The following is a 24,644-nucleotide window of genomic DNA, read 5'->3' as shown; positions in this document are numbered from 1 at the left end:
CCTCCCGCGGGCCCCGCGCGCGCGCTCCGTACGTCCGGCGGGAAGCGGTGACGTGCGACGTAGCGGCGGCGTGTGTGTGACGCAGTTGCCCATGGTAACCCCGCTGCCGCGTAGAGGATGGTGAGCGGGGCGGGGGCGGCGGGCCGGGCCTGGAGGGAAACCGGGGACATGGGGGGGAACGGGGGGAGATCGGGGACATGGGGGAGACGGGGGAGACTGGGTGGGCAGGGACGGGCCGCGTGGGTCGGGTCGGAGGAGATCGCTCGGCCCTTGGGGCGTCCGGCCCGACGGTCGGGGCGTGGGGGGATGCGTGGGGTCGGGGGGAAGCGGAGCCGCAGAGGCACCGTTGGCCCGAGGGGAGATGGAAGGGAGGATGGGCTGAAGGGACACGGCAGTGATGGGGGCAGCGACCGAGCACCGAGTGCTGGGGGAGCTGTGACCGGGGAAGGACCATGGACAGGGCAACCAGGGGGAAGGGGGGGTGGTGGTGGTGGTGGTGATGGTGGTGGTGATGGCCACAGCACAAGACATGGGATGTTGGAGTGGAGCACGAGGATGCTCAGAGGGATGGAGCACTTCTCCTATGGAGACAGGCTGAGGGGCTGCGCGTGTTCGGCCTGGAGAACTCGGCTGTTCAGTATGGCTTCAGTGTGGCCTTCCCAGAGAAGGTTTCCCCATCCCTGGAGGAATTCAAGGCCAGCTTGGATGGGGCCCTGGGTGAGCTTTAAGATCCGTTCCAACCCATCCGTCCTGTGCTGGTTCCTGGGGGCTGCAGAAGTTGAGGGAGCTCCAGGAGGGCATGCAGAGTTGGAAGGGCTGTTGATAAATAGCCTTAAAAGGGGAGCTCAGTCTTGGCAAAGAAGCCTGGGTGAAGGAGCTGGGTGTTTGGGCTGAGACACTGCCCAGGGACTGGGAGAGACCAGGGTGGGATGACCAGTTTGGGGGATCACTGTACCGTGCCAGTCACTGTTGGCTGGCTAGGATGGGTTGCTGGGATTTGAGTGCTCTTGGGTTTTCTGCCATGGGCTGAGGAAATGGGGACAGCACAGGCTGAAGAGAGAAGAACTCATTGTGGGAAGGAGTAGAGGAACTTTGGTGCTAGTGAGAGAAAGAGACGAACCAGAAGGGAAAGGAATGCTCAAGTGTGGAAACAAAGTATTTGACGGGGAGCAGTGTTCACTGAGAGGAATTGGAGCCTCACTGTGAAGGGTCTGGTAAGGACAGAGGGCATCGCTGGGAGACAGATGTGTGGTGAGGGTGAAATGTTGCCTGTATCAGGTTAGGGTGGGGCTGAGTGATAGACTTGGGTGCTGGATGCTGCAGTAGTTGGGGTGGGATGGGAGATGCTGGTGGAATCCGTCAAGGACTGTCAGGAAAGGATGAGTGGGGATCAGCAGAGGGGTGGCTGGGGAGCTGCAGCTGGGGTACAGCATGTGCAGAGAGCCCAGGCTGAAGGAAATGGTCATGTGGGAAAGAGCTTCTGTAGGGCAAAGTTGTGTTTTGTCCAGGAGCCCCCTGGATTCAAGCTGTATTAAAGCACAGGAGGAGGCATAAGTGAGAACAGCAAAGGCAGCTCCTCATCTTTGCTGAGTTGATGCTGGCTGCATCCCCACCTGCCGTGCCACAGAGAAAGAGATTGAGATAAAGACTGTGAGACCTGCTGTATTTTAGATCAGGCGATGATGGAGCTTGTCACACCAGGCACCAAAGCCATCACAGGATGGACATCTGCTGTGGAGATGAAGGCAGCTGCCTCCAGCAGCTTTGTGGGACACATTTGGCCTGCAGCTGCTACCAGCCAAATCTGCTCTTCTGCTTTGTGATGTCCTGATAAACTGGTGTAGTCTGGGATCTGGCTGTTGTTATGTGAGCGCTTTGTGCACGGGGAGGGTGGACTGGGTGTTTTCCAGTGCTTGTGCTATTTGCTACAGCATTTTAATGCTTCCTAGTCTATTTTTCATTTCTGAGAGTTCTTGGAGTTGTAGCCTCTCAAATGGTGTGGGTAAAGGACTGGCTGGGCTGGGCAGCAGTTCTGCTTGCTCCCATTCCAGTGGTAAGATGGTTAATGCTGACGTTTAAATTATTTCACTGCTCATCCGAGTAAGCGCAGAGGGGAAGTGTCTTGTTCTGCAGAGCATACCAGCATTTCTCACAGCTGTGAGGCAGGGGTGCTGGAAGGTCGTAGGTGGAGCACAGAGGGAAAGATGAGCCATAAAAATGCATAGCATGAGAGATGCGTGGCGCTGAAGGCTTTGGCTCGGTTGAGCAGCACGTGTGCTGGGCTCACAGCAAGAGTGAAGGGAGATGTTACATGAAAGGGTGAGCAGCCTTCAAGAGTTGTGGAAGTGCTGTGTGAAGCAGAGCTTGCGTCCTGCTTGTCTACACCAAGTGAGATGGTTGTTGCTGATGGGTAGCAGGGCTGGGGGACGACCTGAGTTCTTCTAAAGCTGTTGACTGAAGATGACACTGCTGCATCAATCCAGGCCTGTCAATGCATGGCCCCACTGTGCAGCCAAGGAAACTGAGTCACGGAGCGGTTGGATGACACCAGGCAGATCTTGGTCAGAGAATGAAGGACCGACATAGCAAAACGTGTAGTCAGACATCTTCCTCCTGGCCTCGAGCTCCCAGTTGTAACAAAAGCAGCAAGTGTTGCTGCCTGTACTGCTCAGAATTTTCCTTTTGCCCCTTGTCTGACATGGAGGCTGTACCCAACCGACCCCATTAAAACAAACCATTTTCCAAAGCTATAGCAGTGCTCTGCTGCTCCAGTTTCCTAGCAGAGCTGCACGTCACACATCTTTCATTTATTTACTGGTTGTGCGATAGCTTTATGGGAAACGATGTGCAGGGAGTGCAGCATACCAACAACTGGAGGAGGTTTCCAAGTACTGCACTGCTGAAGGGGAGACAAAGCGGCAGGCATCAGCAATGCCCTGCACAGGGCAGAGCGCTTCCTTGAAGTCTGCAAAGAGCAGAGGAGTTTGATTTTAATTATGAAAGGAGAACTCATGCTGGTGTTGGTTAATGCACCGAGAGAGCGAGTGCCGTGTGACCTCTTTGACAGAAAACTGTGTTAGTAGGTTTGAGCTGGAAGAGCTCTGTAGGTGACTCGGCTCCAATAAATGTGGGATTTCAGCACAGAAAAGAAAGTCTGCATTGAATGACACCATATGGTGGAGACATGCAGCAAGCAAATGATTTCGTTGGGAGTTCTGCCAGAGTAAGAAGTATTGAATAAACCGTGCTCAATAGATTAATTTACTTCGGTTGTGTTTTGAAAAAGGCTGGGTGATTTTATGACCATTAGTGACATTTGCAGTTCTGCAGCCGAAGATAAAGGTAATCAAACGTCATTCTTCAGGGCACCAGCTAATCAGCGCAGTTGTCAGGCCCGCTCCCCTCCTCCAGCTCCGTATGTGCAGATCCACACTCTGAACTGCCAATGGAGCCTCAAACATCCACTGCTGAAAGCAGGAGATTGGGCTCAGCAAAACCTCTTGTCCTTCCCCAAGCACCGCTTGTCCCCACTGCCTTCATCTATTTAGAAATGGTGAACTGCTGCTGCATTGCTTGCTGAAAGTCGGTGGTGAGCAGGGCTGTGCTGTGCTTGGGGCGCAGAACAAGGAGACGTTCCCCCTCCGTGGTGAGAGATAACAGAGCGATAGGAGGAGAGTGAATTCGAGGCAGGTTTGAACTTGGCCCCTTCACTGCCAGAACCTCCTGGAGGACTGTAGGTGTGGCAGAGGCAGAATTAGCAAGAGAATCGTGGGCCGCTTTGTGGGTGTTGGGTGAAGTTTCTCCCACGGTTGTAGGGGAGGCACAGAGGGGCTAGAGGACAGAGAGAGACACTGTGTGCTGCTGGGGAATGGAACCGGCACCTCCGTGTCTCATGAGCTGGCTGGAAAGGGCCAGGAGGTGAAGGTCTGACTACAGCCATGGCAGTGGGGAGCCTGGGCAGGGAGGGGGTGGGCTATGCAATCACAGTGGCTAGAGAGGCACAGGGCTTGTGGCCGTGGTGTGTCTCGGTGAATGGATTCCATTTCAGCTGAATGCCCACATCCACGAGATAAGAGATTGCTGGTGACGGAGGATGGTTTTGTTTAAAATTCATTATCTGAGCTTTGCGGTTAATAAAGTTAAACAGAATACATTTACTTCTCTTGCCTAATAGGAATCAACTGTGCTGTGCCGTGGCTTGCGGGCCAAGCTTTATCCATGCCCTGTGTGTCCTGCCCTCAGTACGAGGGGAAATTGCTCTTTCCGTTATGGTCTTATATTGCCAATCTGATACAATATTTAAACAGATTATCTCAATGCTCTGTTTGTCCCAAACCAATTTTTGTTTTGGCCTATAAAGCGAATCTTCCTTTCGGCGGCTTCTGTGGTACAGGATGTAGTTACATGCATCAACTAGTTCAAAAGGCCCATCTACAGCCTGGATTTAAAGCTGAATAAACCCACAAAAGCCTTAGCTAGGACTATAAATGTCACCGTATTTTTATATATGTCTGTATTTTCTTTTTTTAAGGAGAGCAGGATTACTGCATGCAGCTATAACTGAACGTCCTTCGATAATTCAGTGGGTATTTTAAACCTAGCAATGATAGGCTTTCATAAAACCGCACATCCCTGTTTTCAGAAGGATGCTAATAAGATGGTTAGCTTCCCTTTCATGCTCAACGTGTTTATGAGTGCACTTACCCATTTAGTTGCATCTCTGAATTTAAAGCCCCGCTCTGATTTCACAGTAATTGTCAGGAGTCTTTTTTTCTTTTCCTATGTCCCCACTCACTGTCTGGAAAATGCCGTCTTCTTGTTGCTGACCCCATCAGTCTGTCTTCTCACAGTGCTTGTAAAGAAAGCCCTCTCCACCAAGGATAATGATGTTTTTAAACGAGCCAACCTGACATAGAACACATAGTTTGCTTAACCCTGAGGTGACCAAGTGGCAGTCTCTGGCTGGCCATGCCCTGCCTTGAGTTGCTCCCTATGGCTGCCCTTCTCCAAAGGCTGCACGCGCTGCCATGCTGTGCTGTCATTACCCAAACAGCATCTGCAGTTCCCTTCTCTGTTACAGATGCCGCAGTCTGCTCAGTCTGTGCAGATGCCGTGCTGCCCTTGCAATCCTGCTGCCATCCCTGCAGCTCCTCTGCCAGGACCCATTTTGCTCCTTACCCCACCTGTGCTCCCTCCTTGCTTAGGGTACGTTTGGTTGCAGCACCGCCTCAAGGCCTTGCTCCTCTCCCTTGGCATTTGAGTCTCCTCTTTGCACCACATTTTCCCATTTGGTGGTTGTTTCCTGTCTCTCATTGGGCCAAGTCGGTTTCAGTGCTGTGTGTGCAAGCACAGAGGTGCTAATCCAGTAGCATGTGTGCAGGGAGGGTTGCTTGTCCCTTGTAGTACCTGCATGCTGCAAGCAACTCAGCTGAGTTATTTTTTTCCAGACTACCAAGCTGTCAGGAAATGCTTTTTGTCTTCCTAACTGCTCACTACACCAATTAAAAAAAAATAGGAAGGATATTAGAAACCAGTCTGTGCCCAGCATTACTTAACCTTAAGTATTCACTAATTAGGGAGAAAATGCTGGGTGCCAGTAGGTAATAATATTTACAAAATACTAACAATTGCAGTAGCCTGGGCTATTACTTGGCTCTTAATTCAAGTTGTGTACACAAACCATGTAACCTATGCTGGCGGTTACTGAGATAGAGTCCACCTCTCTGTGTTGGCCTGCTTGTCTTCCAGCCTTTTAAATCAGCTTACTTTATACCTTAGAGAATACTTTTATTTCTATAAATATCCTCCTGTCCATTGGCTACCCCAGATAATCCTGCGATCAGCCGTGCAGCGGTGTCACTCCAGCAGAATATGGAGCGATGCTGATCGTTCTCTTGTAGGCTGTCATACTGGCCCAGAAATAGCATCCGTCTACAATGGGAGCAGCTCTATTAACATTTACAACAGTTCCTTTTCCCGACCCCTGGGAATTGCTCCCTGGTAGATAAGCAATACTTGGTAATACATTGCTTTGCGCTCGGCTGTTTCGGAGTTGAATTCTGAAACATAGCGGCTCCTAATCCTGATCTGCTCTGGGATGCACCGCTCCACTCTTAGCAGTGCTGCGAATAGGATTAGCATTGCAACAACTTCTTTTTTTAACCATGAGCAATAAACTGAAATAATGGGGCCTGGTTCAGAGCCCTCTGAAGTCGGCAGCGGCGCTTTGATGGGTCCGTGTTGGCTTGGGTCAGCCTGTAGGAATGGGAAATTCACAGCCCTTCCTGGGAAGGGGGTAGAACGTGTGAATTTTAGAGTTCCTGCTCTCATGGGGAGCTGAGCTCTGTGTATTTAAAGGCCAACAAATGCAGCCATAAATCTGACTGCAGGTGAAAAAACCTGCTGCAGCCCCACAGAGCCAGCTGTGGGCACCCGGCCTTGGCACGGGGTGTCACAGCCTGGGCTGCAGGCGGTGCATGAGGGCATTGACCACCAGCAAGCAGAGCCTGCTCCCCATTAGCACCTTGAGCTGGGCCTGGCCTCCCAGGTGTGTAGCAGCCTGTTTATGGCGCAGGTGATGCAGCCCAAGGGGCAGGGTAAGATTTCACTTCACGAACTTTCATTGCACGAGCTCTGAATTTCTGACCCTCAGCTTTCCACAAAAGTGCAGTCACAATGGCAGCCACGCAGCATTCTACAAATATCCATCAAACAGTTTCAGTAAGTTCCTCCTCTTCTTTTGCATCATGTATTTGTGAGCTTCATCTGCTACTTACATAGATAGCCAACAGATTACTTCCAAATCCAAAATGCTTGGAGGGCATGGATCAAATCTAACCTGTGTTTGGGTCTGGTGTATTTTCACACCGTGCAGTGAAAGCTTTGACATCATGACGGGTAGTGCCACGTCCTTTCCAAACTGCACTTTGTGCAGCAGCAGCACAGCAACTCTGCAGCCCTTCATCCTGAGGACAGGCTTCTGATTGCTGTGATCTGGAGGGGATGAGGAGCAACCTTCATGGCTCAGATAGTCCTCAGCTCCCAGCAGGAATATTTAGAGGGCGCAGTTCCTCTTAGCAACAAAGCACTTTGTGACATTTAGCTAATTTTGCCCTTGTTGTCTCTGTTTTGCAAATGGGAGAACAAAACTGCTCGAGAGGTGGGCCCCTGCAGCCCAGGCTTGTGCTGATATCTGAACTTCATTCTCATGATTGCCCTTCGAGGCATGGCAGTGGTCTGTGGGAGGCTGAGCAGGATCCCAAAGGCTCCAGAAGGAGCTGTGGGTGCATTTTTCCTAGGCAAACAAGTTTCAGGAGCATCCATGCATCTCAGCCCTTCTCCTGCGGGGCTGAGGTCCAGATGGAAGCAGGGTGATTTGCTCCTTGTGGTTGCACGTCAGGATCTGGACCATTTTCCATCCTTTTCAGAAAGGTGCAGGTCTCTGACAAAAGCTTGGGTGTGCTGCTGTAACGTGCACAGTTGTAAATGAGCTGACCTGCATATTCTGTTTCCTAATCCTGAGTGATACTGTCAGCTCAGAGAGCTGAGCCTGGCTAATGACTGAAATCCACTGTGCTTTTCTTAGCGAGGACGTGTGGTGATCTGAGATAGCTGTTAAGTGCTACATCCTGAGAATCAGAACTGCACGTGCCCCATGGGTCCAGCATGTTTTAGACAGATAAACGGGGTTTGAGATGATCAGGGAGTTACTATGAAAAGAACTGATGTCAGGTGTGCCGTAACCTACAGCTAACTAGGAGGGAGATTAAATTAATGGGGTTTTCCCTCTGATAAAGATAATGAAGAGCTCGCAAGGACTTGGTTTGCAGCTCCTACATGTAATATCCTTAGGCACTGCCTTCCTGGCTTAGGCAGTGCCAAACAGCTGTGTGACATGAGCGATGCAGTCAGTGGCGCATCCCACTGAGTGGCATTTGTGCTGCCTGAGACCTCACTGATGCTCTTGGAGATGAAGGAGAATTGCAGGGAGGGGGAAGAGTAGGAAAGGAAGAGGGTAGGGGTTCAGTCTGTCCTGGGATCCAGCACTGAACAGAAGCTGTTTTAAGGGATGGGTCGCTCGGCCTGGTGGGGAAAGTCAGAGGGAAATAACAACTACAGTCTCTCTTGCTAATTTAGGGTTTACTGTCAATCCTGCGTAAACTGAAAAGCACCCCAGACCAGGAGGTGAGGATCCTCCTCTTGGGGCTGGATAATGCAGGCAAGACCACACTCCTGAAACAGCTGGCGTCTGAGGACATAAGCCACATCACACCAACACAGGTGAGGAAGGCCTTTTGTCTTACATCCAGCCAACTCCAAACATCCTGCATATTCCATCGTTCCCTCTCTGGTACCTCTGGCCCCCCTTCTTGGAGCATCAGGGTTGGGGAGATAGATGTCACCCATCAGAAATGCTGCAGCATTGCTCCTGTATTGACCAGAGGAGGTTGCTAGAGAGCTATGGGAGATGCTTCCCCCCACCCTGTAGCTGCCTTGCAAAGCTCCCAGCCCCAACACCCTAATTCCAAGTCCCAGTCCCCTGAGTGTTGCGGCAGCACGTTGCCAGCCCACGCCACATCCTGTTTTTCTACTTGAATGCCCTTTCAGTTGGTGCTTTAATTGATGAAATGGACCCTTCAGACATGCAGCTGTTGCTCTTTTAAGCCTGGCATTAGTTGCGTTGTGTCGAATTGAGCTGAGACCTCTGGCTTCACGTGAGCTGGGACTCTCTACTCAGCTTTCACAAGCTCAGTCCTGCTTCTCACAGTGCCCTTGTTTTCTCCTTATCTGCAGCTCTCCCACCTCTTCCTGCACCCACCCTGCTGAGCCTTTCCAGGGTACTAACTGCATCATATGTTTCCGTAGCCATGACAGCATCAACCCTTGGCCCAGGAACACAGGCCAGCTGATGGTTTAGTGGCTGTTCATTTTCACCAGTGCCTCTCCCGCAGCCGATCCATCTTTATGGCTGCCTGGCCCATCTCACAGCATGGTGCAGGCATGGGATATATAGGGTGCTAATGTCTGCCTGTGAATCTGATCCAGCCATTCAGGTTTATGCTCTATGTGCCTTTGTTTCTGCTCTTTCCAGGGCTTTAACATCAAAAGCGTACAGTCTCAAGGCTTCAAGCTGAACGTATGGGACATAGGCGGACAGAGGAAGATCAGGCCGTACTGGAGGAACTATTTTGAAAACACTGATATCCTTGTAAGTATTGGTTGCAGTTGAATGTTATCTTCATGTAATCCATGGTCTTGGCCAGAAAGGAACAAGTAGTGTAATGTCCCAGTTCTCAGCAACACCATTGCCATCATAACAGGAGTTATTCCAAGTGAAATGGCAAGATTGGTTGGGTACGCTAAGAAAAATACAGTGATGTTTGGAGAAGCCATTCAGTTGTATGTTTTTGCTTCCACGGGATGGTGCTGGCTGTGGCCAGTTCCTTTCTTCTCATCTCAGGCTCTTTCAAAAAAGCAAACATCAATAACCTGTAGTTTGCCCATCTATGGCTCTTTTCACTGGAGACTCCGAAAGCCTGTCATGGGTATGAGCGATTTAAACCTCATGTAGGTCAGTATGGAGCCTTTTTCACAGTTGGGGAAACCGAGGCACAGAAGAGTTAAACGTTGTGTCTGGCATCAGACAAGAAGGCTTCTGGCTGAGGGACACAGAGAGACCCCTTGTCTTTTCCTTTGGTCCTTTCATCATTACACTGTCCTTTAATGTTTTTGACATCTTAGCTGCAGTTACCTTACAATTAGCTACAGTTGACTACCATTATAATTACACTGTGGGACCATGCCAGAGCACGTTACCCTGGGACCTTCTAAGTGCTATCCTGACTAGTTTCAAAGAGCACCTCTAACATGCAGCCACACGTGGCAGGATGGAGACAGTCTGGGGGCTTCATGCCCACCCCCCTGCTAAGCACTGTTGCCAGTGGGAGCAGAGAAAAAGCCATTCTAAGCAAGGTCTGCAGGCTCCCATGGGAAAGCAGGAAGCTCTCTCTGAAAGACGCCCTTCCTCCCTTCTGTCTCACACACACATACATACTCACTGACTTGCTGGGAGCTTCAGTTCATTTCCACAGTGAGGATCAGTGCAACTAGGAGTAGGGCTCTTTGCTCCGAGGCTCACATCGGGGTCCTGAAGGGCCTGGCTGTACCTGCAGGCTTAGAAAACATTGTCCAAATGAGTAAGTTGTTTAAATAGGTGTAAAAAGTCCCCTAGTCTCTTCTGCGGAGTCTCTTTATCCATTGTTAATTTGTAATCAGATGTTTCAAGGCAACCAGCGTGGCATAAACCTGAGTGGCTGCTTTATCAGGGAGTAATGGTGATATCTTTATAAAGAGAAATTGTATGTTTGAAAAACTAGCAGGACAAACTACATATACCCTTCTGTGAACGTCAAGAAAATGTGGTATGGCTGCAGTTCTATCATGCCCACTGGGTCTGAGCTCTGCAGCTGCTGGTGGGGTGAATGTAGATTTGCAAATCAAAGTCAACACTGCAGAGCAGCAGCTAGGGGATCTTTGCTAGAGCAGTTGTTCAGACTGCAGAGGCTGCGCAACTGCAAAACAGTGCCTGTGAGGCTCTGCTGGCAAAGCAGTGAGCTATGCTGGTCTGTAGTCTTCCCCCCTTCCCAGGGTGTGCTGCATGAGAGGTGTAGAAATAAAGGTGAATTCAAAGACAGAGGATGAATACAGCTGTGTTCCCAGCCCTCCTCCCACTCCAGCTAAAGCAACATGCAGAGGAAACCTTTCTTTTCATACAAGTAAGATAGTTGGTAGAATCAGAGTCAGTTTGGAGGAAAGCAACAGCGTGAATTCAGAGAGGCAATAATAGATGTGCATGTGGACATGAGCCTGCACTCCCTACTTGCCAGCTAGTAGCCAGTCCTGGACAGTCTGCATGTTAGTGCAGTGCTTTTCCATGTCGGTATGCACCAAAACTGGGATAGCAGCAAAAAGGATGAGATCAAGTTCTCCTGCCAGCTCTTGCACCCCTTAAATCCAGTAATTCATCTCCTCGCGAAACCTGGTGCAGGTCATGCCTCAGTAAATTGAGCTAACAAATCCCTTGTATTATTTCCTCATCCAGCCCCACCACTTGCAAAATTTCTGCCCAGCTCACTTAGTCCAGGTTTTGTTTAGGCCTGCTACTCAAAGGAGACACCCACCCTTACCTGAGTTTCTTTCTCAAGCTCCAATACCCTACTTGAGGGCTGCTCAAACTGGCAAACCATGTTACAAAACACTAGAGCCAGAAACAAGCCTTGTGTGGGCCTAGCTGCAGAAGAAAGATGGAAATAAGATATACCACAGTTCCCAGGACCCCCTGCTTCCGTCTTCTCCTAAAATATATTGCACAAAGCAGAAAGGACCCTTTAAAAAGCATTAAAAAGCAGGAAGTGATTGCAGATTCAAATCCATGCAGGTGCCTTTGAATGAGCACTAGGTCTTGCATCACACACCTGTGATATTTGGAAGCTTAACCCAGGCAAATAAGGTGTGGATATCTGGCTGATTGCATATTCAGACAGGCACCTGCAGCTATTTGGCACAGTGGTTTCTGGTTTGGAATTAGGCACTCTGCACATACTTTACCTTCTCTGCTGTGCTTTTGTGGCTTTTGCCCTGAGCACTTTGTCTCCAGTTCTCATCTTGCAAGATAGCTCCCTAGCAAGAAACAGAGCGGTGCAGGAGAAAGCCCAGCTGGCTGTGACATGGGACTCTTCCTTGCCAGTTAGAGAAGCACCATAATACGTAAGGTATCAGCTTCTATCTAAGAAGAAGCACTCTAATATTGCATTCACGTGTTGCTAAGCTTCCCCTGAGATGTCCTGAAGGAGGAAAGATGATAATCAAGTTTCACAACCACCACTCTACATCTTCTTTCTTTCTAGTCTATGCTTCCTGCCTCAAATGGGATGCACAGGGGTGGGTGCTCGGGAGGGGCAGAGAGGATGGGTGTAGCTGATGCAGTACTTTTGCAGGTGCTTGAGATCACACTGCAGGGAGAAGCTGTGTCACGCATGCCCATGGGCTTTTCTCCATCACGTGGCACCAGGCACGTGCACTACTGCAGCGTCCCTGCACAGCTGCATCCAACCCTGCTATGTATGCATAGGGTCTCTCAGTGTGCATCAGCCACAGGGAGGACCAGGGAGGCCTCAGCCAAGAGGCCAGTGAGCTTGAAGAGATTCCTCCTTCTCAAGGCTGGCATACAGATTCTCCAGCTTTCATCTGATCCCATTTTAAACAACCCTAGCCCTGCTCACTGAGGGTGTACCTACAGTTTTGTAGACAGAGCTGCTAGAGATCTTCCCTCCCCCTACTGTTTGGTCAGAACTATCCTGGAGGCATGGAGTTTTGCACTGAGACTGCCTGCAAGGATGCCATTTATCTTGATGGCAGGGTGCTGTGCTCATCTATTCCCTCAAAACCAGGCTGACACTTGCTCCCTGTAAGCCACCAAAGAGCATGCAGATGACATCCCAGCAGCTTCAGTCAGCACTGATGAAGAATGGCAGGGGCTGAAAGTGAAAGACTCAGTGTTTATCACCAGTCCTGTCCATGTCTGCTGCTCCAGCAACCTTCCCCTTCCTATATGAGATGATTCTTGTTTGGATGTTATACAGAGGTACCCCAGTTTCTTTAGTAGTTTGTTAAGTGTGCTTTCTGAATGACAGTAGTGCTGCTGGAGGGAGAGAGGAAGGGTGGCTGGATTTACTAATCCCTTACCTAGTGGGGTCTTTGAAGAGCCTTTTAGCCTGTGCAGGAGGCATTTACAAGAGGAAAGCAAGACATGGCATGCTGCTGGAGAGGGTGGGGACCCTCTACAAAGGCTGGGAGCCTGCAGGCTAGAGAACCACCCTCACCCAGGGTCAGATGTCTGCCTGGGACCTCCTCATAGACTGTGAGATGTGGTGCCCAGCTCCGCGGAGATGGAAGAGCTCTGTGGTCAGACTTCAGGAGCCAGCTGCTGCCTGTCTCCTCTGCCACCCTTAAGGACAAGCTGACAGCTGAAGACAGAGTCTTGCAAGCTGGATCCAGCCATTGTCCCCAGCCACCTGTTCCAGGAGGTCGTGGTAGGACAGAAACACAATGTCACCAATATATTCAAACTTCATCTGTCCCCTGAGCACCGTTATATGCCACATTGGCTTATGAGAAGGTGACATGTTCTGCTAGAAAGCAGCTTGGTCTGTTCACAACACTGCAGCACTGTTTGAACGACTGTGCCTGGATCCCCCACATTTTGCCATCCTGTACTCAGCTTCAGCCTGTAAGGTGGCCATTTGTGAAGATGCCAGGCAGTCTCCCATTCTCTTCAGATAACACGGAGCTGGTAAGAACATCCCCAGTACTGCTGCCAGTGACTTTCTGATCCTAACCACATGGCTGTCCACTCCCTCTGGTTTTGAAAAAGGAGGTTCCTCTCTAAACGTCATGATGTTTTGCCAACACTTGGTATATAAATAATACTAAGTATCTTTGTGGCCAAAACCATAATTATTAGGCTTAGCTCATTTATATGATACGAAGGAAGAATGTATTCTGGGAAAAGTAACTTTTTCCCCTCATTTCTTTTTCAGATCTATGTCATTGACAGTGCAGATAGGAAGAGGTTTGAAGAAACAGGTCAGGTGAGTTACTTATGCCCAGCTTCCTTTGAAGTAACGGAGTGCTTCTGAGTGCCCCTTGCTCACAAAACTTAGGGAGATGATTTTGTTGTTTATGAGGGAAATTTGCATTTCAAGAGAGACCTGCCTTTCAACATCAATGCAGATTATTTTGGTAGATGTGAAACAAGGAAAATAGGTAGCCTAATTCCGTTTAAATAGAACGGTTTTCATTAAAACTATACAAGAATAGCAAACAGAGCCCAATACTAAAAGAAAAAAAAAATAACACAAAAACTTTTCTAAGTCCTTTAAACCTTGCCAAACCAAGACCCTTAGGAATCTTATTTCCTTATTTACAAAGTTGAAATGGAAATCATATTGACTTGATTGTCTTTTGGATGTAACTGAAAAAAAAAGAACAACATAAAAACAACCCAGGAACTTTGTGACTAGAACTGGCTAGAAAAGAAGATTTCCATTCTGCAAAGTTTCGATGTTTTGTAATGTTTTGTGTTTTAGGATGGAACAAAAAATAGAACTTTTGAACTTTATGCTATAAAAATTGGAAAGTGTAGGTGTGTCAAAATACCTGCCAGCAGATTCACCCCTTGAAATGGGAGTCAGAAATGAGGGACTAAACCTAAAGCCCTCTGTTCTGCCTGTTTTGAAGGAGGCACTTGATCTTTTGTCTCTGGAGTCTCAAGGGCACACCCTAGCAGAAGGATCGTTGGTTATTGGAGGAGCAGGGGAAATTTCTCTCTTGTTGATGCCATTTTGTTTTATAATCAGCAATTAAATATTCATTAGGCAAAAGGGGGAGGGGGGGGGAAAGCAGAAGCGTAGAGCACTTGCCTGAGTCAGGTGGACTCGGGCTGGACCCCTCACATTTCCACAAGTAATTTGATTTCAATAAATCAGCCGTGTCAGATGAAAGACCTATTTTGTTGAGAAATTCCTGGCCAACTCTGTTTATAACTCTGTTCTCTCGCCCTCGTTTCCAAACCAAACATTGCTTTTGAGGGGATGGAATCGGATTTCCACTGCAGTTTAGCATCTCCCTGACTGCACTCTTTTAATCCAAAAGTTTCTGGTCAGTGAATGAAAGATATCAGGACAGCATCTGAGAGCAGAACCTTTCCAGCTTAATAAGGAGCCCACAGAAATCTCATCTCTCTGCAATGCCAGCAGACCTTACAGGTTGAAGTTCTGCTGGGTTTGCCACACGCTTACACACAGGGAAGCGACTTGAAACTGTGCTTGTTTCACATGAGGCCATTGCACACCCCTAGGCATTAAGTATTTCAGCCATTGCTGATCTACTGCAGATTCAGATTTGGGCTATTGAGAGACTCTCTTTGAGTCATTTGGTTTAGAATGAACAGACCCATTTCTCAGGATGCCACCCAATGCGTACTGTGCATATGGAGCCAAAATCCAGCTTGCAGAGCTGACCTAGCTTGTCTTCAGCTGGCCAGTGCCTTCAAAAGCATTGCCACTTTCTTGTGGGATTTCCATTTCTGGGGGAAAAGAAAAAAAGAAAAGAAAAAAAGTCCTCTGCTGCTCAAGTTGCAGTTTATGGAACTTGGAACAAACCCCTGAAAGTCATTATTAGTGCAGATATCAGGGCTGGTGTCAGCGGCTGCTCAGGTACAAATGCCAGTCAGGCAGTAACTTAAAACAGATTCCTCATCCTGCCAATTTACATGTTTTGTTGCTGTTTCATCAATTTTGGTCTCTGGTGAGCAGCGACTGGTAAAACACAGAGCTGTAGCCTTTAAGGCAACTGCTAATTTCAGACTAAGATGAAGATTTTTGTAACCTGTAATTGGAAGAAGTAGCTTTTGAACCTTGGGCTCGGATGATTGTATACATTTTTCTTCTCATATAATAAGAACACTGGAACACGCTCTTCCAGCATTTGCCCTAAATATATTTCTAATTAGAGACAACCACTGGTGGCTGAAGGTTTTCTTCCCTTGCCTCCCTCCGCCTTCCCCCTCACCCTACTCTCTTGTAAATGATATAGGAGCTGGCTGAGCTTTTGGATGAAGAAAAGCTTGGTGGAGTCCCCGTGCTCATATTCGCTAACAAGCAGGATTTGCTGACGGCTGCCCCTGCTTCAGAGATTGCCGAGGGACTGAACCTACACACAATCCGTGACAGAGTCTGGCAGATCCAGTCTTGTTCCGCTCTTTCAGGAGAAGGAGTACAGGTGAGGCACTGGAGAGGGCTCGCTGTGCCAGCAGGCCATGTGCAGAGAGAGATCCTTGTCTGTGGATCTGCAGGGTGGGGCAGGACTGGCTGCATCTCAAAGGAGGGTCAGCACGGCCAAACACTCACTGCTGGGCCAAACACTCACTGCTCACAGCAGGTCACGTATCTCACTCACCTCCTGCGTGGAGGGGAGGGGCAGCCGTGGGCCCTGGGGATCTCTCTGTCCCTGGAAAAGGGGAGCTTTCACCTCCCCACCCGGGACCCCTTGACCGGGCCAGATGAAGACATTGATTTATTTTAAAGAGACTGCTGTCAGGTTAATCATTTTCACAAAACAAATCGCCTTCTACTATTAACCCCTTTGACTGTTACAAGTGTGCACTTTAGAAATCTGATTTACCTTCACTACTTAATGTCATTTGGCGTTTTGCTCAACCCAGGCGCCAGAGAAAATCCAATCAATTTTTCTGATCTGAGAAACAGGAGAACAGCACGTGGGGCAAAGACCACTTCTAATGGCAGCATGTGGGACAGCACAGACCCGCACAGGGGGCTGAGCCATGTTCCTGAGCTGAAGTGTAATAGCTGCCTCTTGTGCTCCTGTGCTGTAGCCAGTTCCTGCAGCATAGTAGCTCTTTGTAATGTAAATGGAACCTAGGTTTGTTTATTTCACTCTTAGGCTTTCCTGAATTAATGAAATATTTGCAGCGCTCCCAATCCAAGCGGTCAGGATTATTCCCTTTGCTGATACTTAAAGAAACAAAATCATGAAGCCATTTATCTCCGCTGCATATTCAGTGAATTCCTTATTTGCAGATGCTACAGAGCTCTTCAAGGTAGCCAGATCTCAAGCTGAGTATGAAAAGTCAGAGCAGAAGCCCACAGTACTGAGTGGGCAGTAAAATGGCAGATGAAATTCAGTGTTGATAAATGCAAAGTAATGCACATGAAGAAAAACAACTCTAACTAGACATATATGATGATGGGCTCTAAATTAGCTGCCATTACTCAGAGAGCAGATCACTGGGAACAGCAGCTCAGTGCTCAGCAAAGGCCAAAAAGGAAAAAAACAAATGCTAGGGAGTTACCAGAAACTAGAAAAGGAACTTTCCAGAAAACTCTCTTCTATAACAGAATAAAGTTGTGGTAGGCACCAGCCTTGAACATGACATTCCTTTCTGCCTCTGTTCCCATCTAAAAAGACTTCAGCAGCAGTAAAATCATAGAGATTAGGTTGAAGGGTCTTTCTCTTAAAACACAGCTAACTGAAAGCACAAACGAGGTTGCTGAGGGCCTTGTCCATTCAAGCTGTATCTCCAAGCATGGAAATTCCCCTGTCTCTCTACATAATCTCTTCCAGCACTTAACTACCCCCATCTAGAAAAATACTGTCCATACATCTGCTTGGAAGTATGAGAGATTTGAGGATCTTCTTTTGAGATTATTTTGAGAATGATCAGCAGTACAGAGTGACATCTGTAAACAAGGAGAATAAATAGATCGGGATTTGCAGCTTAGAAGAGAGAGAGAGGACAAAAAGTGAGAATGTCTTTGGGGTTTATGAGATACAAAAGTGACAGATAGACTACGTGCTATTTTTCCCACATTGCTAGAGGAAGGAGGTTCCTAGCAAAGCAGTGATTTAAAAGAAAGAAAAGCTGCTTCATTGCTAGTTGCATAATTGAGTTGTGGATCTCTTTGGCTGAAGATGTTGGGGAGACCAAAGGTTCCAACCAAAGGTTGATTGGTTCAGAAAAATAGTAAGTGAATTTCAAAAGAACTCCTCAGACAAGATCTGGGGATAACTTTTGAGTTAGGAACAGCCTGGGCCATAGACTGGGAGAAAGAACCCTGTTCCTAGTTGTTCTGTCCCTTGGCATCCATTGACCTGACCCCTTACAGTAGATATTTAGCTTTGAAATTCTTAATCTAACGTTTAGAGCTAAGTGTTGCATTGCAGATGGTGTCCTGCAAAGCTACGTTGTAACCAAACCTGTGAAAAGCTTCAACTCTGCAATCTTCATTTTGAAGCAGCGGTCTTAAGAGGGAGATGTTCTGCAGCAGCAGTGTTGAAGTTCAAAGAAATGTGATCATGATCGAGATAGGGAAAGCAAGGTTACAGTTTCAGAGGGCTGCAGACAAATGCAGGCTACCTGCTTCCTTCCTCCAGGCCCTCCTCTGTTTTATCTAAGTCCAACTCTTAGGGGTAGTAGAATGGCAGATGAGATTCTGGGAGGAGTGCTGGATGTGGAAGAGCTCCATGACAGAAGATGGCACTTTCTGTTGATGAGCTCTGAAAAATGCCTCATCTCCAAACTGATCTGCAGGCTGCTCTCTGAAGTGCCCTGCCCACTTATCTGTTGCTCAGTCTTCCTTTCTGTGCCCTCTCTTCAAAGTGTAGTGCATCTTCATATGCGTTCAGTTGGCCAGAATATAAGCCCAGTGTTCTCACCCAGAGAAATTAAATCCAGTTCTGTACTTAACTTCCTGAAAACAGAAGACAAGAGCTAAAGTATTTGCAGCCCTATAGATGTTGTTCATCATGCTTATCTGGACAAATTAATTTAGATGCAGGGCAGATAACATACTGTCGTCCCCAGTCTCATTGCTCTAAATACTGCAGCTTGTTCCATAAGTGACTGTTGCAAAAAGACAAGTCACAAAGTCTCTGCATTTTGTAGTAAGAGCCCTTATATTTCTCTTGTGCCATAACTCCAGTCCTGTCAAGTCAGGCTGCGAGGATGCCAAGCTCTCCCTTTCCTTGGCAGTTCATTGAACAGAATGTTTTCCAAGATGGCTTTTAAACTAAATGATTTTAGGTGCAACTGGATCAGCCTAGGAATAAAGAATGTCTTCATTCCTGGGACTCTGATAAGTCAACGTGCTCAAAACGTAGGGGAATCAAAGAAAAGCTTGTTGAGAGCATGAGATTAAGAGAGAAGATTTTGAGAACCATGGTACACTGTGTCTACCAGTGGCTCAGAAGGGAGCTCTCTGTGTAGCTAGTGCTCAGGTCACTGCTTTAAGGACTTCTTTGAGAAATGACAATGAGTGACAGAAAAATAAATGAAGATGTGGAAGCATCAGGTATTCAGAATGAAAGCCAAAGAGCAATCACGCTAACCATCACTGCTGATGGAATGCGTTAGCTGGAGTAAAATCGGAGGCATCACCAATGGATTCCACAAAGAAGAGTAGTGGCATATTTAGTACCGAGCACATGGAGGAGTAGAGTTCATGGGAGAAGATCCTTGTGATGGCTTGTAGGAAGAGCAATGAGCAAAGATAAATAACGCCGATACGTGAAGGAGAAATAGTTTGAAGGTCATTTAATTAGTTTAGCTGCTAGCACCATGGTGTATAGAATTGGGTAGTTAAGACTGGGGATTTCAAGGTTAATGAGATTAGATCATGGTTAATAGAATGATATAAATATAGAGAATTTAACTATTATTTCAATTGGGTTATTTAATAAAACTGTTAATTAAGGAGGGAATCCATATTGTCATCTTCTCTTTTAAAATTAACCATTGGGGACTCGGGAAGAGGGGCCCAGCAGTGTTCTGAGCAGGTTCAGAAGAGAGGTGGCTGGGTTAACTGGAAACCCCACACAGAGCCCTCTGGAAGCCAGCTGGCATCCTGCATTGTGCCAGCTGAAGACGTTGTTCCATCCATGAAGACATGTTCCATCCTGGCCAGCTGGGGTGAGGTAAAAGCAGAAGGGTCTCCCCTGCTTAGCTGCCTGCCCTCTTGCTGGAGATGCTTCTGAGGGGCCAGTATATATTAAGCATGACTCAAGACTTTGGACCAGTCTGTGCTCTGCAGCTCATTTCTTGTTTGAAGCAAGAATCTCAGATCAAGGCAGCAGGAGCTCAGCCTGCCCCAAGGAATCTCCTCCAGAGCGATGCTGCAGCATATTGTGTCCAGAGTCTCCCAAACATAATAGCACCCAGGAGACTATTAAAAACCAGTGGAAATGAGACTAGCCACTAAACTCTAATTTATGGCAGAGCCAGTCTGGCCCAAAGGACTGTAGGCTGCACTGCTTACTTCTCCCTGTTGGGCTCCATTCTCCACTGGGAGCCCAGTGGAGCCCAAGACCAACGTGATGCTGGTCCTGCAATTCAGCACTTTGACAGGGGCAAGATTCAGAGCAGAACTCCCAGCAATCTTCTGTGTTATATCTCCTCTGAGCTAGGTTTTGTCTAAAAGATGTCTAAGCCACAGCAGGCTGGCCAGAGATCTCCCACATCTTAAGAAGGTTCTGGGGCTACTTGTGAATGTGATTTTAAAGCAGTTTTGACTACTGCAGCTCTCCTGGGGCAGGCAGAGCCACTTGTGATGAGGAAAAGCAGCAGTACTTCCAGATTACAGGGCGAAGTCTTGTGATTTTTAAGCAGGGTAAAAAGAGACTCTACAAGGCTGCACTGGGGATACAAGGTCTCAGAGGACAAAAAAGCTTGCACCCAGGCAAAGACAAGGATGGTATACTTGTGGGAGCCTATAAAAGCCTGCCTGTATGCTGAGCAGAGGAGCAAAGAAATGACAGATAATGAAGCCACAGCTCTGGCTGTGCAGAGGAAGAAGAAAGTGACAGTTAAAATAACATACACCAAAAATGCTAGAGATGGAGAATTTTGTACTTGCATGACCCAATTTGTTATGGCAGACAGAAGATTACATGAAAGGATTAAGCTTTGCTGTCCTTAAGGTCACATTAGGGGTCACAAGTTTGTGGCCTCGCCTGATCCCTGGCTTGTAGGGGAGCAGAAATCAGGATGCTTTTTTATGGGGTGGAAGGGACTCGTTTGCTGTGTTTGAAGTCAGATTACTTCACTCCCACAGCCACAAAGCTGATAACGCAGAGAATAAGCAAGCAGTGGGCTAATCTCAAACAGGACTTTGCATTCCTCCTGGGGGAGGCTCTACCAGTTCTTTCCCAAAGGGTGTCACAGCACAACTCCCCTGGTGCAACAGCAGACGTGACTGCAGCGAGGCAGGGTTGCGCTAAGCAGCATTTCTCTGCAAGGAGCATTATCCTCATCCCTGGAGTTCTCTCTCTTTGCTTTGGTAAAGTTTACTAGCTGCTTGTTAAGGAGCTAAGAGAGCTGAAGCTGAAAGATCTGAAATCTTTCCCTGGCTAAGTTTTCCCATGGTTGACTTGAGGCTGGAATACTAATATTGTATCCGTCTCCATCCTCAGAATATCTGCCAACGTCGCTGTGTCTCAACAAAGCAGCCCAAGGACATCTATCAAGATCTAAATGTTACTGTAGGGACTGTACTTTCTGCACAGAGCCATCTTTTAAGCATGCAGATATAGGGACAGAAAATGCAGGGACAAAAGATGAGTGCAGTTGACTCCTTGTGGACTTGACTCTTTCAAGCATCTTTTCCTCCTTCCCCCATGCTTTCCCCACAGAGCTCTTTGTGTTTGTAGCAGCTTCCCTCCATTTCTCTGTCTTCACAACCCCCTGTCCCACTTCACACCTTAGGCAGAAAAACTGCAGACGTACCTTTTTGTTTCCTTTGCCTTCTGTTGCATTTGCTGCTGCTCTCAGGGCACTGCAGAAAATATGAAGTTGCACCAGAAGCTGCAGTGAGGCCGAAGATGAGGAAGATAGATCTTATGTGGAGCTGGCCGCATTCGTTTTCTCTTTATCACTGTCAGGCAGGGAGATATTCACAATTAAATGTGATTTTTCCTGTCAATTATCTTATGCCAGAAGAGAGTTTTAAAATCAATTCCTGCTTTAAAAGTTCAGCGACCTACTTACGTATTTCAAGCCTGTTTGGAGTTCACCTTTCCTCTTGCATTTTGCTATGTCATTCTTTTGCCCTCATTATATGCTTGATGCAGCCAGGCTCCCAGCCACGGTAAATCCCATCATAAACTCTGCTTTATGACCCTCACCACGCTGGTGCTAAAACGGCCTGTCTTTCCCCTTCCCGAGCTCCCCCAATGGCAGCAGGCAGAGTTTTAATCACTGTGAATTCAGGTTGTGGTCAGATTAGGTAGAAGATAGGATGGGTGTTTGTTGTTTTGCAGTGATGTATTGTTTCTGAGATTACTGTGCTGAATAGCAGAGGGTGTCAGCTGATATTTATTACTTTAAGCTGTCTCAGCTGTTCTGGTTCAGCAAATAAACCTACATTCAAAATGAATGAGGAGCTCTGCTTGCCTTGTATGCCATGATGTGTGCAAATGTGATTATTGCTTCCGAGGCAGGGGAAGCTGAAATCATTGTGGGAGCATTTTTAGTTATTTATTTATTTTCACTCTTTGCAGGCAATCATGCGCATTTCTAAAGCACACAATGGAGCCAAAGGCTTGACACCTCTCTTCCCAGCCCCATTGTTAAGCCCTGGCATTCCTCTGGCTGGGAACGGCTGGCTCCCTCTCTCTCTAAAGTGATAAGCTTTAAACCGCGCTATTGATTGCTTAAGGCATTACATGTTTTACACCTAGGTTATCGGTGTTATTGAAAGGGGAAGACACAAAGCTACTGGGCCTTAAAATGAATCTACTTCTCGTCTTTTCCCATTTGCTCTGAGGATTTCAGACAATTTGTTTTACGCCGATCTCTGCTGTGGAGATAAATAAATGGAACTGGAGGCAGCAGCCCTCCCCCAGGTTTGAGGTAGCAGTGTTATTAGTACTGGGCCCCACATGCAGCCAGCACAAACTGGGCTTGTTTATTCTTTAACACAGCATGTTGACCATTGAACATAATGCACTGAAATCCTTCCAGAGCTCCAGAATGGCTTTCACCCAATTTACAAGCACAACCATGTCCCATCCTACCTGCCTTCTTTCTGACCATGGCACCAGCAATGCCTTGTAGGTAGGATAGAGGTGGGTTTTCTGGGACACCAATATGAGAACTGTGCATCCTGCGCCTCACATCAGAGAAGTGACAGGAGTGGGATAAAGCATCACTGTGTCCTTCAGGGGCATGTCCCATTCTAGGACCTCAGCAAGAAACTCGCACTCAGTTACCCACAGCTGAAGGGCTGCCCTATTGCTTGCAATGGCAAGAAGTGCTGCACATGTTTACCCTAACGAGCCTGTCGGCATCCTAACACATGACCACCTCCATTCCCACTGTGTTACCCCACAGCGCCTGTTCCTGAGAGGCACAGAGTCCACATCCCATGATTAAAGGGACTTTTGTCCATCTGAGCTGATGTGATTTGCCTGGGGACACACAGGAGGCACACAGCTGTGCAGAGAATTAGAGGCACGCTCTGAATATGGAGCTGGCTGTGTAACAAACAGCTTAAAATGCATAGTCTCAAAGACAAGGTGGCATGGCCAAGGTTACACAAATGATCCGAACCCAGAACTGAGCCTCGATCTGCTGCTGACATACCTTAACTGCAACGTGATCCTTCCTTGAAGGACCGAGGCATAGTGACAGGATGAGATGATGATACTTTTTATGGTCAGAAGAAGGTTCTGATAACCGAGCAATGAAGCGCTTGCTTTTACGCATGGTGGTTTTGGGTGCAGAGCGCAGGTATGGGGCAGAGGAGGGCTGGAGATTCGCTTTCCCTTCCCTTGACTAACACTGCCTTTCTCTGTCTAAAGGACGGCATGAATTGGGTGTGCAAAAATGTCAATGCAAAGAAGAAATAAAGCGCTCTGAGCTGCATGGAAATGGAGGAGCGGTGGGAGCAGAATTCTAGCCTGAAAACACTAATTTGCTGCTTTCTGACCAAATGTTTTTCCATCTGTGCACAGCTACAGCTGTTAAAAGAGAAAAAAAAAAAGAAAGAAAAAAAAGGGAACAACATCGGTTAAAACCTACTGCTGGATTTGGAACCTGACCTGCTCTTTAGTATCGGTTTTTTATCCCAATAAAGGAATTATATATTTCCTCCCTATGCATAAATAGTATTAAATGTCTGATTAGCCAGCAGATTTGTAAGCAGAAGCAAGACTGATTCAGTGTGAAGCAGAGGGAGTGGTGAGTTACTGTAGTTGCTTAAATTCATAGGAGCTGCCCTATCCGTGCAGGCTTGCAGTTGCTGAGGACACGCTCAGGTGTCAGTCACAGCTTTTCCTCAGTGACAGATAAAACGTGGTTTTGTTACCAATTGTGGGTAGTTTCTTAAAAAAAAACTGATAAGAAGTCATTTGTGTAATGAGGGTAGAAGACTTCAGCATATTCCTATAGCCATAAAAGAGGAGTTTGATCATAACGAGACACTGTTACATTGCGACGCCGCCGTAGAAGGAAGAGGGTTATGTGTGTATAATTGAAGCTCTTTACAATTGGAATAATGCAGGATGAGCGTGCCTGGGGCTTTTCTCGCAGCTGAAGGAGAATTTAGCCCAGCGTTTCACCTTGAGCCAGCAAAAACGTGGTTCCTGTGTTCAGTAAGCTCCATATGCGAGATTAGTCTTGATGTTGAACAATCCCTGTTGATTTTCCCTTGATGTTAAGGCAACTCCGCAGCAAAATGCAATTAAGTCCGTGATTACTTTCTAGAATGAGATACCGGGTCCCAGGCTTCCTTTCTGCAGTGTGCAAAACCCACTCCCACCCTCCTCAGCAGCCCTGCTTGGAGGTGCCCAGCCCCGCTGCCAGCTGCAGCTCATCCGGGTGGAGGTGAGGAGCCTGCAACAGCAGATGGGAAATGCTCTTTATAGCTAGGGCTTGTTCTGCCCTGAACTGCCTTTCCTGCAGAAGGACGTGGTTGCTGAGATAGAAAAGCAAAAGCTTTTTTCCACCTCCTTGTCCGTGATTCAAATCTATCCCCAGCTGACGGCGGGCAGGAGTCACTTAGCGCGCCAAA

The 24,644-nt window shown here is 47.7% G+C and overlaps 1 protein-coding gene and 1 long non-coding RNA gene across 2 annotated transcripts; one reads left to right on the top strand and one right to left on the bottom strand.

Annotated features, from left to right (window-relative positions):
• On the top strand, positions 1-23,729 carry ARL3 (ADP ribosylation factor like GTPase 3). The gene is made up of 6 exons (XM_015867191.2): positions 1-120; positions 8,137-8,280; positions 9,092-9,208; positions 13,599-13,649; positions 15,655-15,840; positions 23,434-23,729. Exons 1-6 carry the CDS (start codon positions 118-120, stop codon positions 23,479-23,481), a joined length of 549 nt encoding a protein of 182 aa, XP_015722677.1. The 5' UTR covers positions 1-117; the 3' UTR covers positions 23,482-23,729.
• LOC107316075 lies at positions 9,592-23,434 on the bottom strand. The gene is made up of 2 exons (XR_004307709.1): positions 21,359-23,434; positions 9,592-10,173 (listed from the first exon to the last, which is right to left on the bottom strand). It is a non-coding gene; the product is annotated as an uncharacterized LOC107316075 (long non-coding RNA).
• Positions 23,730-24,644: the final 915 nt, after the last annotated feature.

Source organism: Coturnix japonica, chromosome 6 (genome assembly GCF_001577835.2).
Source record: "Coturnix japonica isolate 7356 chromosome 6, Coturnix japonica 2.1, whole genome shotgun sequence".
Lineage (NCBI taxonomy): Eukaryota > Metazoa > Chordata > Aves > Galliformes > Phasianidae > Coturnix > Coturnix japonica.
This window is presented reverse-complemented; position numbering and strand designations above follow the sequence as displayed.

Bases quoted from the DNA above. Each gene is read 5' to 3' on its own strand.
- ARL3 (XM_015867191.2), top strand. The intron at 13,650-15,654 runs GTGAGTTACTTA...TAAATGATATAG, and splicing joins GGTTTGAAGAAACAGGTCAG to GAGCTGGCTGAGCTTTTGGA. The intron at 15,841-23,433 runs GTGAGGCACTGG...CTCTGTCTAAAG, and splicing joins TTTCAGGAGAAGGAGTACAG to GACGGCATGAATTGGGTGTG.